The sequence below is a fragment of the Aedes aegypti genome, chromosome 2 (genome assembly GCF_002204515.2).
Source record: "Aedes aegypti strain LVP_AGWG chromosome 2, AaegL5.0 Primary Assembly, whole genome shotgun sequence".
Taxonomy (NCBI): Eukaryota; Metazoa; Arthropoda; class Insecta; order Diptera; family Culicidae; genus Aedes; species Aedes aegypti.
The window spans coordinates 185,937,975-185,955,134 of NC_035108.1; the positions used below are offsets into that span (position 1 = coordinate 185,937,975).

Genomic DNA, 17,160 nt, shown 5'->3' on the forward strand with positions numbered 1-17,160 from the left:
GGATGATATGATTGGCATTCTCTAGCCAATGATAGAATTAGTGAAAAAAAGCCACCAATTTTCCTTAAAGAATATCTTTTTTTTTTTTTTTGTATGGTATTCAGTTGGAGCTGCCTGACAGCTTAACTTGTCAAGGCTGAACCCTCGGTCTGGCTTTTGCCAAGTTTCCCCTCTACCAGGACCAATACTCAGACGGACTAGGCAATGGCGCCCACATGAACACTGTTTTTTTATTAGTATTGTGACGTGGTAGTTTTTGAAAAGTACCCATATTCCCTTGCTTCTGAGAAAAGGAAGCATTATGAAAATCAGCAGCTCCATTAGAATTTGTTTGAAATAGTAGTGCATTACTAATACTGTCTAGTCGAAATGGTTTTGAATAATTTGTCATTCAAGTGCTATTCTGATTACTATTGTCTTTTACGTAAGATTAGAGTCTTAAATGTCAAGTGTCGTCAAGTCTTAACAAAATTGGGCTGTTTAGTAGTAGTTCTAGTTAATTTCATTTTTTGTTGTTAAAAATATTTATTGGTCATTACGTTCATATATCCTCAAAGAAAAAAGTCGCTTTCCTTGTCTGTTCAACAATTTTTCGAAACTAGCAAGTGTACCCTAATGATCGATCTCAGCGTCTTACTTTCGATAGTCATTTTTATAGTGAATATTGAAGAGTAAAGTTACCTTAGGCTTCTATTACAGTCTCCTACAAGATTCACTTTTCGGTGGCAAATGCAATGCTTCACACGCCTACTTTCTACTTGTAAATTTTGCGAAAATGAAGCTGGAATTAGATTATTCATACCGCTGTTACAAAAGAGGTATTTCTTATTATGGCAATGTAAAAACCATATTAAAATAAGATTGTCGCCACTCATTTCTACTCAGTGAATCTACTAGTCATTTTCCTAAGAGTTCTTAAGTATTCCCTACGTCGTATATGATAACGATGTATCTAGCTAGCTAATAGTAAGAGTGGCTACGGATCATTCTGGTTAGCAAAAGGCAAACTGAACGTCACCAATAGTATTAATGTCCACTTCGAATAGATTAATTATTTGAAATGGGCATCAATTCTATCAATGACGCAGAATGTCCGTTGGATCACATCCGAGATATTATTGCGTCTATGCCGTATGAATTATGACGCGGCTTTAAGCAAAAAATGCCAAAATGTGATACCACCACTACAGGTTACGCCTTTGGTTTCCATCATATGGGCTAATGGATTATGCCCTCCCATCGCGGCAAGGTCGCATAACCAAGGGGAGGGACCAATTTTCCTTGAAGAATATCATACGAATATATCTAGAACCTTTTCTCCAACAACGAATACGGATATGAACACAACAAAAAACGGAAATGGACACAGTGAACAATAGGACAAGATTTAAAAGGTTTGCAGCACTAGGGGGAAGTCCTCTATGGCCGGACAGCCTCTATGCCCGGACAGTTTGAATTTTCCAAAAACGAATAATAATATTAAGATTTTAGTATAACAGGATTATACTAAAACACATTTTTGCAGTGTATACAAACTATGACGTTTTCATGTCCAAACGTAAACAAATAGTAGCTGTTAAAAGTTTCATTCTGATACAATGTACCAAAAAAATGTGAAACGATAAAATTTCATACAAGTGTAGCCACAAATGTTTCTAATAATTTAAGCTGAATTGTCTCCGTACGTTTACTTCAGTAAGTTTTTCATCAATCACAATGCAAAATTTATTAGGAAATGTAGAATTTCAATGAAAAGCAACCTTTTTTGTAAACCATTGCAAGTCCTCTATGGCCGGACACATCTTGTCTTCTATGACCGGACAGTGAAAATGTTAACCTAATAACTGGCATCTAATTTATAATTCGCTTTTTTCATAAATGTAGGGTACAAAAAAACAAACAGCTACAAAAATAAAGCATAAACAACAAAACTTTCGGTCATTTGAGGTCTTATAAAGGGCTGTAAACATGATGCTTTTGAGGCAAATGAGCGCACGTACAGTCATCTCTCCATAAATCGATAATGAAAGAACCATCGAGTTAGGGAGATATCGTGTTACAGAATACTAAATCAAGGGACCATCGAGGAAGCCACGAACACCAAATTTTACTATGGTTCTCTAACTAGATATTGAGATACGGAAGTCGAGTAAGGGAGAGTTGACTGTACTTAAGGGCACACTTCAACCTTCGAGTTGACAAAGAAATTGTGAAGAACTATAAACGCGTTGAATTCCCGAAGACATTTTCATCTGAATACAAGCAACCGCTAATGGAACATAGACGGCGACATATGGCGAATCGATCTATGGCGCTGATCAAGAAGCAGTTTATGGAACTGACCTATGATCTCGCTAATATTCTTCATACGCTGTACATCATGCACAGATTGAATCCACAAGGCATGTACTGACATACGAAGCACCCCTTGGCCTTTATGTGGGTTTGGTGTAAACTTTGTTGGTGAAGAAAATCATAGTGTCCGAGCATAGAGGACATAGTGTCCGGCCATAGAGGACACATTTCAGTGCACACCATTTTTGGTACATAATGTAATCCACCATAAAAATGAATTGTAAAGGTTTATTTTTGTTCTCATGTGAGTTTTTACTTAAAATAATGTGAATTTATTATACTGTACAAAATTTAACGGTAAAATTAATGTAGATTTTGAAATACAGTCGACTCTCCACATCTCGATGTTCTACATCTCAATATCTCTCCCTATGTCGATGATTTCATAAGTCCCTTCAGTCTTCATACATTTTCTATCTCCATATCTCGATATCTATATATCTCGATGTGTTTCTGTTGATTGTTTGTTCTCAGTTTTCTCTCCGTATGTCGATATGACCAATATCGAAGGATACTAGACCAAAGTTTTAGGGTTCAAAACAAACTAGGAGCGCAAACTGTCATCTGTTTGTTTATTACTTTCATGGCAACGGAGTGTTTTTCAATCTAGTATTCATCAAAAATTTGTTCTTTGTCTCGATCTCTCCCTATCTCGATGGTCCCTTCAATATCGAGATGTGGAGAGGCGACTGTATTACCAAAAAACAAAAAGTGTCCGGGCATAGAGGACTTCCCCCTATATACTGTCAGAAACATTGCAAATCTGGAAAACCTGGCATCCATTTGAGCTGAAAACTGGATCGGTTGGTCACTCGCTGGTGGTAATCAACCGATCAAGTATTCATCTTAAACGGATGTTTCACCTGAAAGTCTTTCTAATAAAATCAATAATGATATAAATAATTTAAATACTTACTTCTGAATATGATCAATTTTATTAGATTTCAATTAATCGTATAATAGTTACGAAAAGCATGTCACTCTAATAATAATCAAAATCATAAAAAAAGTTACTCAAAGTACGTAACGAAAGTTAAGTGAATTGAATGGTTTGAAACACGTTAAAATATGTGAATGCATATGGCGAAACCGCTGGAACTAAAATACTGAAATGTTGCGCATTTCTTCGAAAGCCTCATTTTCTTTTCATATTCTGAACTCCGAACCGGAATCCGATTGCTCCTTTATGAACAAATCCGGAGCTGTCCGCAAAAACCCGCGACATTCTAACGAATGGACTCCAACCGAACCTAGCCGTAGAGCCAAATTTATCGGAGCTGTACTTACGGATGCTGTAATCGCGGTCTTTGTTGACCAACTCCAGATAGAAGCGCCGACGTAAGGTTGATGTCTTCTTTTTCAATGGCGAGCACAGCATCAAGTAGACGCCAATGTACGATTCAGCACAAATCCGATTGGCCTTCACACGTTCGACGTACATACACCAGGAACGGCCACTAAAGTCTTTGATCGCGTGCGACTTGATCTGCAACGTATCGCTGGTGCCATCTTCCGGAAATTGCAACTTATCCAGGGGGATGCGGAAATATCCAACGGAAAATTGCTCCCTGTGAGGAAACGAATTGAATAAGCAAAATGTGCATTTCTTTGAGAGACTTACACTTACGACTCGGCCAGTTTCGAAACGACACCGTTGTACTTATCGTCCAGTTCAAATTTTTGGCGTTTGAGATCCAAAAAGTTCAACGTAAGAGCTTGACGTTCGACGATGATCGATGTTGGTCTGATCCAGATGCCTAGCGAAATTTCATCAGCTTTGGATAAGAATCCCCTTTCTTTCAACTGGTTCATTTCTATCAAATCAATGTGGCAGTTGGTAGATTGCGTTTCTTGCATAGTACAAAGCGTGTTGCGATGATCGATGTGAAATATTTCCACGTACAGCTGGAATGATAGGCTAAAAAAGGGTATGAGTAAAACAATTACTTGTTCATTGAAACATACGTTTATAAATACCTATGCTTCAGCAACTGTTTTTGCGAAAAATCAACTGTCAAATGTGTCCCTTTGAACACGCGAATGGTCCAAAAAGTTTCGCTACTGTCCGAAATGTCCATACTGGCTATGACATCGTACTTGGGATCATCGAAATGACGGGAGAAGTTATCCAAAATTATCGGAACCATTCGGCACTGAGGGATGAGCGAACTGCAATCGAACAGAATCGGTAAATAGTTGAAGGAAATAAGTGATCCTAGCGCAAAGTACTGAGTACAAGGAGAAAAAGTTGAAAAGCTAACAGGGCTGGTAGCGACCGAGTGTCTCAAAAATAAAAACTTTGGAGTCGTCATGGTCATTTTCTGGGAGAATTAATTTAGGAATCTCTAGAGGAATTTCTGAAGTGATTCATGGAGGAGAGATCTTGAAAGTATTCCAGAAGACAATGTCCTTGGCCAGAGTTTAATACAAAAACGCAACAGAACTTCTTTTGTCGCGTTTTTTTTCTGTATGGAACGCTGTTATTTGATATATTTACTGTTTAACGATAAACTTGCGACGATCGACGCGCCACCATATTTCATATAACGGAGGGTATTAGAACTAACTTGGATGTGATGATTTAGAGGTTATTTGGCAATTTAGAGGTTAAAATCCCCTCCAAACACTAGCGATTTTGCGGTGGGATGTTGACGTTTGATGACGAATAGTGAAAAACTTTCCAAAAGCTTTAGTATTACACTGCTACATTTGAATAACAACGAGAGAGAAGAGAATCTCTCATTGGTAAATAGGTCATTTAGTAAAATTCAGCGAGAAATCTGTAGAGAAATTTCTTTGGGGAATTTCTGGAGGAGTCACTGAAAGCATTCCAGTATAAATGTGTGGAATCACTAATCCCAAGAAGAATTCCTTATTCTTCTGAGATGAAATTTCTGAAGAACCTATAGAATAGTTGCGTAGTAATCTCTAAGGGTACCTAACACGGATTGCCTGTGAAAAAAGTGACTTTATAAGACCATTTTGGTTAAAACAAAAAAGAGACCTTTCATTAGGAGACAATTTTTTAAAAAAAATTGCATTAAAATAGTGTCCAAGCCTACCCGCCCACCAGATTTTAAATTCTACTATCTATTTTCCATTAACCTATAGGTACTCACCACTCATAATCGTGATAATCGATCGGCGGCGGATAAAGCGCCTGCGCATTGGGAATCAAAGCCGCTGCTTCCAGTTCCAGCTCATCCTTCCTGGCGATGAATTCATGTTTGGCCAAACCGTTGATCCGTCCCTGTAACTCCTCAAACAGCAACTTTCTCTTTATTGGCACTTCCTTTCGCAACTGACACAGCCGCAGTTTGCCCTCCTTCCATCCGGTGGCTTCCGCCTTTGCCTTTTCCATCAGCTGTCCCATTTCGGTCTGCATGTCGTCTTCGGTTTTGCAAATCATTCCGGCGTTTTGTTCCGTCGTATCGACGACGGATTGGAACTGCAGCAGCACATCTCCGACCTCGTTCAGTTTCCCGTTGGTCTCGGCTAGCTTTTCCCGGTACACGACATCCAGGTCATCGATCTGGTGCCGCTTGTGGCCAGCCGTATTCAGGAAGCATCCACTGCAAATTCGCGTTCCGCAAGTTAGACAGAATAGATTCAACACCTGATCGTGATCCCCGCAGCAGTCGTCCCGTTTCTTCATTTCCGCTACGCAACCCGGGCACATGGTCCGTGGAGTCAACGAGAGCCACACTTCGAAGCATTTCGAACAGAAGAACTTGTCACAACTGCTGCAAGTCACCGGATTGGCCACCGTATCTTTGCACGAGCTGCATTCTCCCCCTTCTGCTTGGGGCGTTAACGAGGAAGACGGAATGGCCATGTCCATAGCAACATCAGGCTTTGTTCCTTCTTCTTTAATTTGGGGGAAGGCCACGGCAGGTTCCATCTTGCAGCGTTTTCGATTTCGACGTTTCTTCGTTTGGGACTGGGACATTACTTGGAAATTGACTGCGGGAGGAAAATTTTCGTACGGAACTGAAAGTTTTTTCTTCACGTTGAAACACGTTGGTTATTCTTCTGACCCTAGCAACGTCGGCAAAAGTTAACAATCGAAGAGTGCATGGATTTTGTTGACGTTGGTTCGGTTTCCGACTGAAAGCCGAGTGCCGGCCGAAGCCACAATTATGTAGTACTAGATTTAGGGGTGTGGGAACATTTGGTGTAATTCCATTTGCCAGAAAATATTGCAATTTTAGAGATAACTTTCCGTTCTACGGTTGAACAGAAAGCTACCGCAGCCGTCACATTACTGATTTTCACAAAGCATCATCGATCGGCTGCGTTGATGCCTTGGAAACCACGCTAATGACTGTTGTTTTCTGCTGCGGTTCAAAGCTTAAGACTCTACAAGCATACTTTGATTAGATGGTTTCGTTCAATGATACAATGATTTTCAAGCCTGTGGTAGAACTTTGACAGCTGCGGTAGAACTTGGCGGCTACCGCAGAACGGAAATTTTTCAAAAGAACCGTAATAATTTCACTCAAAGGGGTCATACATAGGGTTGTCGCAAAATCTCAATTAATCGATTAGTTGGTAATCGATTGCAGTCCGTGTTATTCATGTGACCATGGAAACCAGTGAATTCGGCACCGCTCAAACGTCAAATTAGTGAACTCGTGCATCGGTCCATAGGCCAGGAGAAGTGGATGAACTTGTCATTCATTTTTCTGTCAATTCTCATACAAAATCTACTTTTTCTTTGACATAAATTCACTCTAGGTGAACCACTTCCCCTGGCCTATTATGTAGTACTAGATTTAGGGGAACATTTGGTGCTGAGACGAGACTCGCGAAGACGGTCTTCTTTTTCTGTGATTGCTGAGTTTTTTCTTATTCCACTTTGTGTTTATACCAATTATGCGCAAGCCGTTCAAGCCCTCACATGAACCTCTCAGCAAAAAATGATTGAGTTTGCATCACATCGAATCATAAATAGCCGTTTGAGTGAAATTTCATGCCAGCATACGTAGTGGACATTAGAAATAATTAATCTTCTGCTTAGATTTATCAGCAACTTTGGAAAAAACTCCTCCGCTGACTGAGGTTTTTAATAACAGTTTACTTTGAACACAATACTTTTCACTTTTTCAACCATAAAAACGGTGGGCTGCATTTGACGTTTTGTGAGAGGGGAATCTGGGCTGCATATGACGTTGATATTTTTCCTCTTCGCGAGTCTCTCTCAGATTTGGTGTAATTCCGGTAATTCCATTTGCCAGAAAGTAATTTCACTCAAAGGGGTCATACACAAATTACGGCATGCTCCAAGGGGGGGGGGTCAAGCCAAGTGTGACAAGCCTTACAAACATTTCGGAGGACTCATACAAAAAACATGACAAAGAGGGGTGTTGCCGACTTGGGAGTCACTGAGGAATATCCCTTGCTTGAACTACAACGCACGGAGCATCACGCTACCTAACGTTGATGGTTTACACATTGTGTTTTCTATAGCACTGGAGAACGATAATAGGTCATTGTTAAATCTTCAGATAAACAGAAATCACGTCGATCAAATTGATAAAATTGAATTCCTAGATTAAAATTATATCAGCTGCATTAAAACTTATAAACTACTGTGAATTTAAAAACTTATACTACATTGTTTCTTATAATAGTGAGTAAAAACTAATGAAATTATAACTAGAAATCATAACTAATTATCATGCATTGAAGGTTGAAGATCTATATACAGTAGGAAGATTAGTTGGGACGAAATCCAGAGCGAGGTTAGACTCAATGTAAGTATCGAAAATCAGTAATTGAGTTATATAAAACTAATTAAATAAACAGCTTTTAGCAACTGTCGCTACTGATGAACCAACGAAGTTCGCTTAAAAGTGGTCCGAACCGTCCGAACGCTCAGTCCCCAACAATCTAAAAGATTGATTCTATATCGATCACTTTAGCACACGCAATGGACACGTGTCAGGCATGCGGTATCCAGACGGATGATTCCTTGGTCCAGTGTGACCGATGTGATTCTTGGTGGCATTTCGGGTGCGTAGGAGTGAGTGATAGCATCAGTGAGAAGAGTTTCGTCTGCACGAACTGTTTTAACACTACTCCTCCGCAACCACCGTTGAACCAAGCTGGAGATTTGAGATTGCCACCCTCCGATGCCCTTTCCGTATTGTCCAGAAGATCTTCGATCTCGAATGCGAGTGCTCGAGCTCGACTTAATCTGGAACGGCTCAAGGTCGAGAAAGCTCTAGCCGAGAGGATGTTAAATTTGGAACTTCGGGAGCAAGAACGGAAAGTCGAACTCGCACGCATACAGAAGGAGGGAGAATTGGAACGCAGAAAGCTGGAAATACAGAGGGCCTACGAGGAGGAGAAGTTTCGCTTGATGGAGGAAGAGCTGGTAGAAGCTGCAGATAGAAGTCTACGTTCCCAGCAGAGCAGTAATAGTAAGGTACGACAGTGGAGGAGTCGAATGCAACTCGGCGGGGCCTGTTCGACGATGCAATCCCCTGCAGCGAATGAGGTTCTGGGCGATCGTGAGACAACGACCACCACAACGACGACTACTACGGCACCTGAGATACAGACTTCCGCGCTACCCGCAGCTGGTAGTGGAGCTATGAACCAGCATCCGATCGGTGTGACGAGTATTGCAACTGGAGCAGTACACAAGCATCAACTGAACAGCGCAACCATATGTGGAACGGTAAAGTCTATCCCACCCCCACCTGAGGCTCCGGTAAGTGCAACGCAATTAAAAATCTCTGAAGCTGATAAGCCGCTTAGTACTATAGTTGTACCAGCTACAGGTAGTAACAGTATAGGGACTAGTTTGCCAGATCAACATAGCATTGTAACTAGTAGGCCAGAGTCAGGTGTTCCTCCAAGCAATTTCAAATCTGTCCCTCTGATTCCCGGTTCACAATCACATTCATTACTTACCCACGACTTGAGAACCACGTTTTGTTCCCAACCTCTTTGTAAGGAAGGCTCATTCCGGCCTTTGATGGATATTAGATATTCTGCTCCGAGCTGTTTGCCGCGTCCGGTCGTTTCGTGGCGAGAGTCAATGCCCGGTAGTGCGATCGAACGACAAAAGCCTACGCGAGTGATGTTTGAAAAAGGTGTTTGTGATTCAGCAATTGGTGTGTCGCAGCCAACTCAAGTCAGTCCAGCGGGATCATATATGGTGGACATTCGTTCGCAGCCGACTAATCCGGCAGAACGAATAGTGAGCGAAGCGTCTCTAGGAGTTCCGAGTTCGGTGTCCTACACACCGATGAGCAACACGTCAACCGGAAACAGTTTCGTCTTCCAGCAGCCATGCCAGAATGCAACTACTGGACCGGAATCGAGTGCAACTACCGGATTATCCTTCGTCTCTAATAGTCACCCTGGTTTTCAGGGTCAAGCTGGCCAAGTGAACGGCCCCTCTTCATCTCAGTTGGCTGCCAGGCAAGTTATGCCCAGGGATTTGCCAATGTTTTCCGGAAACCCGGAGGATTGGCCAGTATTCATAAGTTCGTTTGCCAACTCTACACAAGCTTGTGGGTACACGGACGCCGAAAACCTAATACGACTGCAGCGATGTCTCAAAGGACCAGCGTTGGAGGCCGTGAAGAGTCGCCTGCTGTTTCCTGCTGCAGTTCCACATGTCATCGCCACTTTGGAGACTTTGTATGGAAAGCCGGAACATCTAATTTTCATGTTGCTGAAGAAGGTTCGGGAGGTCCCTGCACCAAAATCTGATAGGCTGGAGACTCTCATCGGATTTGGAATGGCAGTGCAAAACCTGTGTGATCACGTGGAGATGGGACAACAAGTAGCACACCTGAACAATCCCACTCTTCTGTACGAGCTAGTGGATAAGCTGCCAGCCAATCTAAAATTGGACTGGGCGATGTTCAAGCAGCAAGCTCCAATTACAAACTTGCGAACTTTCGCGCAGTTTATGTCGAGACTAGTGACAGCAGCGGCTGATGTTACACTTCATATGGATCCAAGAACGACCCAGCGTTCAAAATCTGAGAAACCCAAAGAAAAGAACTTCTTGGGTGCTCATAGCGGAATGAGGAATGCGGAAGACACTCTGAAGTCAGACTTTTCGAAAGGACGGCTTCAGGCCCAGTCGCTAGGTTCAATTACGTGCCTGGTATGTAAGAAACCTGGGCACAAGGTTAAGGAATGTAAGGAATTTGCAGACATGACCGTGGAGAACCGTTGGAAAACTATCCAAGCTCACTCTCTTTGTCGATCGTGCATTGGTGCCCATGGGAAACGACCTTGCAAGTCCAAAAAATCGTGTGACGTGGACGGGTGTCAAGCAAGACATCATTCGCTTCTTCATTCGAACCGGGACCAAACAGCCCCGGAAATGACGCACGGAATCATGAACCATCACTTCGTGGATCGTTCCAGTCTTTTCAAAATTCTGCCGGTTATGCTGTATGCCAACAATCGATCTGTTACGGTGTTTGCCTTCCTCGACGATGGGTCGTCGAGAACACTGATTGAAGAGGACCTTGTCAAGCGACTGGGAGTGGAAGGAGAAGTGAATCCACTGTGCCTGCAGTGGACTTCGAATGTTAAAAGAGTGGAGAAACATTCAAAGAAGGTTAGCCTAGAGATTTCTGGAGAACAGCAAAAGCATCTCTATCAGCTGGTCGATGTCCGAACCGTAGGTCACCTAAATCTACCACGACAGTCAATTCGCTATGCGGAAATGGTGAGGAAGTACCCTTACTTGGAAGGATTGCCCATAAGGGATTATGTCGACGCTATTCCCAAAATACTCATCGGCAACGACAACTCACATCTTGGTGCCGTTTTGAAGATTCACGAAGGAAACCCTCAGGAACCAATAGACCTTTTCCGTGATTTTTTTTTATTGGCTTATATGCTTTCTGTCAATTTACTGAACAAACTTTCCTAAGGTACCGATATGTTTTGGAGCCTTTAACTATTAGAAAACAATGAAAAACTTGCGGCACGTTAGTTCACCCCTCGGTCCCCTACAATTTGTTTCACCTCGAAAAAATGGAGACCCCTTTTTCCCCTATGGTTTTGCCACCACGTTGTGGTGAATTTAAGATCAGCTGGCATGACCAGATGATTTTTGTTTATGTTTTCATTCATCATAATAGGCAAATTTAATGCGCCACTATCATAGAGGTCGCTAGGGAAGAAGGAGAGAAATGTCATTGAAAATGTTTGTTTACGTCCAAAATTCAATTTTTTGACCCAAAAATTAGCTCATAATCAATTAATTATTAAACTATTTTCCATTGGCATAATCATTTTGACCCTTCATTCTTGCGATACGCGTGATTTCATAACAAATTTACCCACAAACGGAAGTTTATAACCTATGTAGCCAAACACCAATTTTCCAATTTTATCCCACTAATCGTACATGAGCACTGACCGGATCTGTAAATTTTCGAAGCAAAAAAAGTTTATCATGTTTATCAATGCTCTCTGATCGTCTACAACATAACTATTCCGAGAAAAAGTGTAATATGTGTGCTCTTTCCTATGCTGCACACGGTGCGTTCTCAACCCAACCTCTTTTATGACGGTTCTCCTACTAGCCACCAGATGTCGAAGTGATCGTTCAGCTTTGAAAATATTAGCCTATGGGCTCCGCTGGTTTCGCTCCCTCCTTCCTTCACGGTTCCTGAAGTCTCCGTAATCACCGCGGAAACCACCTTCACCGCTTCGGCCGGCTATGACCGCACCGGGCGAACGCTACACGGTTCTGAAACGCATGGATTGTAGTCGATAGATGCCTGATCTCTGTGTTTTGTGCCGACGAGGATTGAATAAGACGGAAGACTCCCGCCTAGAGGCAGGAAAATTTCATTGCGCGGCTGTTGCTGCCTCAAGACGGAAATCTTCCGGATCAACAGCCAACAGATAGATTTAGGCATTTGTCGGCATGAATGATAAAAAATAGCCTCTAATAGAACTACCGGTACCGTAACTTTTGGGTGTATGAGAGATTTGTTGTTGAGGGGTGGTTTTGAATTTTGAATCTGTGGAGGAAAATACATTTTCCTAAAGGAAGACCTGAATCGGGTTGGGGTTGAAACTGTAATTCAGAACGGCTTGCGCAGGTTCCAACCTGGTTCAAAAACCTTTGCTTGAGTAATTTTAGTTTAGTTTCGTTGGCGCTCCTGTTTGGGGCGCCCTGACCGGGATCACGGTCAGTTTGAGCGCGCATCTGATTTGACGTTTCCAAATGTAAACAAGCATCCCAATGCAGGGGTGGAATCGAAAAACTGTTGCAAAATCACCACGCTGATACCCATAGGGTTGAACAAACTGTGCCGCATCTCGAATTATTTTTCAAAATGTGGTGGGTATCCATGTTTTCAAAAATTTGTAAGAAAATCAGGAGTGCATATAAACAAAATCTGAAAGCGTTAATATTCATTAAAAATGATTGTCTTTCGAAGAAAAATACAAAAACTGGGGGTTAGATCTGACGGAAATGGTCTATTGCCGCGAAAACCCGTTTGGGGTGGACCGTTTACGGATCGGTACCCGGTAGCACTGATCGTGCTTTGAGTTTTCACATCTGCAGCTGTGAGTCGGATTCATCTTCATGAGCTGGTGAAACAATATTTTTCCGTAGAAAGTCTGGGGGTGAAAGTCGTCGACGGACCAGAGTCGCAAGAGATCCAGAGAGCCAACCGCTTACTGAAGAGTTCAACGAGGCGGATTGGGCAGCGTTTTGAAACCGGCCTACTATGGAAGTTCGACCAGATGGAATTCCCTGACAGTTATCAAATGGCCATCAAGCGAATGCTGTGTCTTGAGCGGCGCATGGCGAAAGATCCCGCCATAGGTGAAAGCGTTAAGAAACAGATGGTAGAATACCAGGAGAAGGGGTATATTCATCGGGCGACAGAAGCAGAATTGAATGAAGCGGATCCTAGAAGAATTTGGTATCTCCCTCTAGGGATAGCTCTCAACCCCAAGAAACCGAAGAAGATTCGAATATTTTGCGATGCGGCTGCTTCTGTGGACGGAGTATCGTTGAATTCCATGCTTTTAAAGGGGCCAGATTTTCTCAGCTCTCTACCTGCTGTTTTATTCGGATTTAGAGAGAAACGCTATGCCATCTGTGCTGACATTCAGGAGATGTTTCATCAGATCCGAATCAAGAAAGAGGACAGACATGCTCAACGACTGTTGTGGCGTGATTCTCCAGATGATGATCCAGCAGTTTACCTCATGGACGTCGCTACTTTCGGCTCTACCTGCTCTCCGTGTTCAGCGCAGTACGTCAAGAACCTCAATGCGGCTGAACATGCTGAAGAATTTCCGGCAGCCGCTAATGCTATAGTTAAAAAGCACTACGTCGACGATTATCTTGACAGTGCTGAAACCATCGACGAAGCGGTGCAACTAGCGAAGGAAGTTCGAACCGTTCATTCCCGAGCTGGTTTCCATATTAGGAACTGGATGTCCAACGCAGAGGAAGTTCTCCGACGGGTCGGGGAACCCAGCAAAGCCACGTCGAAACAGCTAAACCTGGATAAAAGCAACACAACTGAACGTATTCTAGGGATGCTGTGGTGTCCCGAGAGGGATGAGTTCACCTACTCCACGAGCATGGAGGTGAATTCTCAACTACCAAACAAGCGCACAGTTCTGCGGGCGGTCATGAGTCTGTTCGACCCGCTAGGATTAATGTCCTTTTTTATTATTCACGGCAAGGTGCTCATTCAAGACATCTGGAGAGCGAAAACGGATTGGGATGAACCTATTCCGGAGAAGTTATGTCACAGATGGTGGCAGTGGACGAAACTATGCGGTCAGCTAGATCGTATTCGGATTGGACGTTGCTATTTTCCGAACTGCGGCGTTGAACAATGTGAGTCACTACAACTTCACATCTTCGTGGATGCAAGTGAAGGAGCCTATGCTTGCGTAGCGTACTTCAGAGCCATTTATGACGGCAAGGTACAATGTGCCTTGGTGGCTGCAAAATCCAAAGTAGCGCCGTTGAAATCCCTGTCAATTCCACGTATGGAACTGCAAGCCGCTGTTCTAGGAGTACGCTTGCAGAAGCTGATTCGTCAAACGCACAGCCTACCTATCAGCCAATGCTTCTACCACACGGACTCCAAAAACGTATTAGCGTGGATCAACTCTGATCACCGCAACTACCGTCAGTATGTTGCCGTGAGAATTGGGGAGATTTTGACCGAATCTGATGAAAGAGAATGGCGCTGGGTTCCATCGAAAGAAAACGTTGCGGACGATGCTACGAAGTGGGGCAGTGGACCAAGCTTTTCCTCTACAAGCCGGTGGTTTCGAGGACCCGATTTTTTGTATCGTTCGGAAAGTGAATGGCCGGTAGACAAACAGGTCAGATACGAAACTTTAGAAGAGATCCGGGTATGCCTGATACACCAGGAAAGCAGTTGTTCGAGAACGATCGATTGGAGTCGCTTTTCGGCATGGAATCGACTGTTGCGTAGTGTGGCCTACGTGCGGAGGTATCTGAGGAACCTGCGGAAGAAACTGCAAAACGAATCTCTACAACACGGCATGCTGACACAAGAAGAGCTATCAGCAGCAGAGACTTGTGTTTGGCGGCAAGTACAAAAGGAAGCCTATGCAGATGAAATTCGTGCAATAGAGTGTGCAAACCTGGCTTGTGAGAAAGGATCAGTTAAACTGGATCGCACTAGTAATATACGCAAACTATCTCCGTTCGTAGACATCACTGGAGTGCTGCGCTCAGAAAGTCGACTTCAAAAGGCACATTTTGCGTCCTACGATACAAAATGCCCTATAATACTTCCCAAGGATAACCCAGTCACGATGTTACTCGTAGAGTTGTACCATCGAAAATATCTTCATGCCAATGGTGAAACGGTTCTCAATGAGATGCGGCAGCGATTCCAAATTGCCGGGCTTAGAGCGTTGATACGTACAGTAACAAAACGCTGCAATCTGTGTCGGATTCGAAATGCTACTCCTTTGGTTCCACGAATGGCGCCACTTCCCACGGCTAGACTTCAGGCTTACGTCCGGCCTTTTTCGTACGTAGGACTGGACTATTTCGGTCCACTAGCGGTTCGTGTTGGCAGAGCTACGGTAAAAAGGTGGATTGCTTTGTTTACGTGCCTGACCATCCGCGCCGTACACCTGGAAGTGGTCCACTCACTCAGTACCGAATCCTGCAAGATGGCTATTCGTCGCTTTGTGGGCCGGCGTGGGGCTCCTGTAGAAATACACAGCGACAATGGCACCAACTTTGTCGGTGCAAACAACGACCTTCGTCGGGAGTTGGCCAACATTACTGCAGATCTCGCCGAAACTTTCACCAACACTTCTACGAAATGGCGCTTTATTCCACCGGCGGCGCCCCACATGGGCGGCTCGTGGGAAAGGCTTGTGAGATCGATTAAGACAGCACTGGATGCAATGTATACTTCGAGGACTCCGAATGAGGAAACGTTTGCAACCCTGATAATTGAAGCGGAAGCTGTAGTAAACTCTCGCCCACTGACCTTTGTTCCTGTTGATCCTGTTCTGCAAGAGGCTCTGACTCCGAACCACTTTTTATTGATGAGTTCGAGCGGAGTAACACAACCAGCGAAAACATTAGAGGAAGCTAAGCAAGCATGCAGAAGCAGCTGGAACCTGGGTCGGGTCATGGTTGACGCATTTTGGCGTCGTTGGATACGCGAGTATCTACCAACGATTGCTCGACGGACTAAGTGGTTCGAGGACGTGAAATCAATAGAGGTGGGTGACTTGGTGATCGTCGTATCCGAAAGTACTAGAAATGGATGGACAAGAGGACGAATACTTGAAGTGGTTCGAGGAAGTGATGGAAGAGTACGGCAGGCAGTCGTGCAGACCTCTACGGGAGTAATTCGTCGGCCAATCTCGAAGCTAGCTCGGCTAGATATTGATGGTAACCTTGGCCAGTTGAGTTCCGGACAAAGTTACGGGTCGGGGAGTGTTGCCGACTTGGGAGTCACTGAGGAATATCCCTTGCTTGAACTACAACGCACGGAGCATCACGCTACCTAACGTTGATGGTTTACACATTGTGTTTTCTATAGCACTGGAGAACGATAATAGGTCATTGTTAAATCTTCAGATAAACAGAAATCACGTCGATCAAATTGATAAAATTGAATTCCTAGATTAAAATTATATCAGCTGCATTAAAACTTATAAACTACTGTGAATTTAAAAACTTATACTACATTGTTTCTTATAATAGTGAGTAAAAACTAATGAAATTATAACTAGAAATCATAACTAATTATCATGCATTGAAGGTTGAAGATCTATATACAGTAGGAAGATTAGTTGGGACGAAATCCAGAGCGAGGTTAGACTCAATGTAAGTATCGAAAATCAGTAATTGAGTTATATAAAACTAATTAAATAAACAGCTTTTAGCAACTGTCGCTACTGATGAACCAACGAAGTTCGCTTAAAAGTGGTCCGAACCGTCCGAACGCTCAGTCCCCAACAAGGGGGGAGATCCACACGGAGAAATATTTTTACCTAATTTTTGAGTTTACTTTACCCAAAATTAAGTATATCGATTAGAGTTTCAACCCAAAATCTCTCGGTTTTCTCTTTCTCCCACACAAATGTTGTCAAAAATAGAGAGAGCTGCATCTACCCAATGGGGGTACTTTGGCCCAATAAGCCAAATTTGGGTAAATGCAACTTTTCTGTTTGGGTCGAAAGATCTCAATTTTGCGTTAAATCAACCCAAAATTGAGTATATTTTTCTATTGGAATTAAAGCCAAACTACCTAGTGGGGACCTTGGAAATTTAGC

General features: G+C 43.1%; 1 protein-coding gene across 1 annotated transcript; it reads right to left on the bottom strand.

Annotated features, from left to right (window-relative positions):
- Positions 1-3,258: 3,258 nt before the first annotated feature.
- LOC5577468 lies at positions 3,259-6,471 on the bottom strand. Its single transcript, XM_001663341.2, has 4 exons — positions 5,475-6,471; positions 4,333-4,524; positions 3,983-4,273; positions 3,259-3,923 (listed from the first exon to the last, which is right to left on the bottom strand). Exons 1-4 carry the CDS (start codon positions 6,302-6,304, stop codon positions 3,491-3,493), a joined length of 1,746 nt encoding a protein of 581 aa, XP_001663391.2. The 5' UTR covers positions 6,305-6,471; the 3' UTR covers positions 3,259-3,490.
- Between the last annotated feature and the right edge of the window lie 10,689 nt (positions 6,472-17,160).

Coding starts and splice junctions, on each gene's coding strand:
- LOC5577468 (XM_001663341.2), bottom strand. CDS start 6,304: ATGTCCCAGTCCCAAACGAAGAAACGTCGAAATCGAAAACGCTGCAAG. Junction 4,525..5,474: donor GATTATCACGATTATGAGTG/GTGAGTACCTAT, acceptor GTTCGATTGCAG/TTCGCTCATCCCTCAGTGCC. Junction 4,274..4,332: donor AAACAGTTGCTGAAGCATAG/GTATTTATAAAC, acceptor ACCCTTTTTTAG/CCTATCATTCCAGCTGTACG.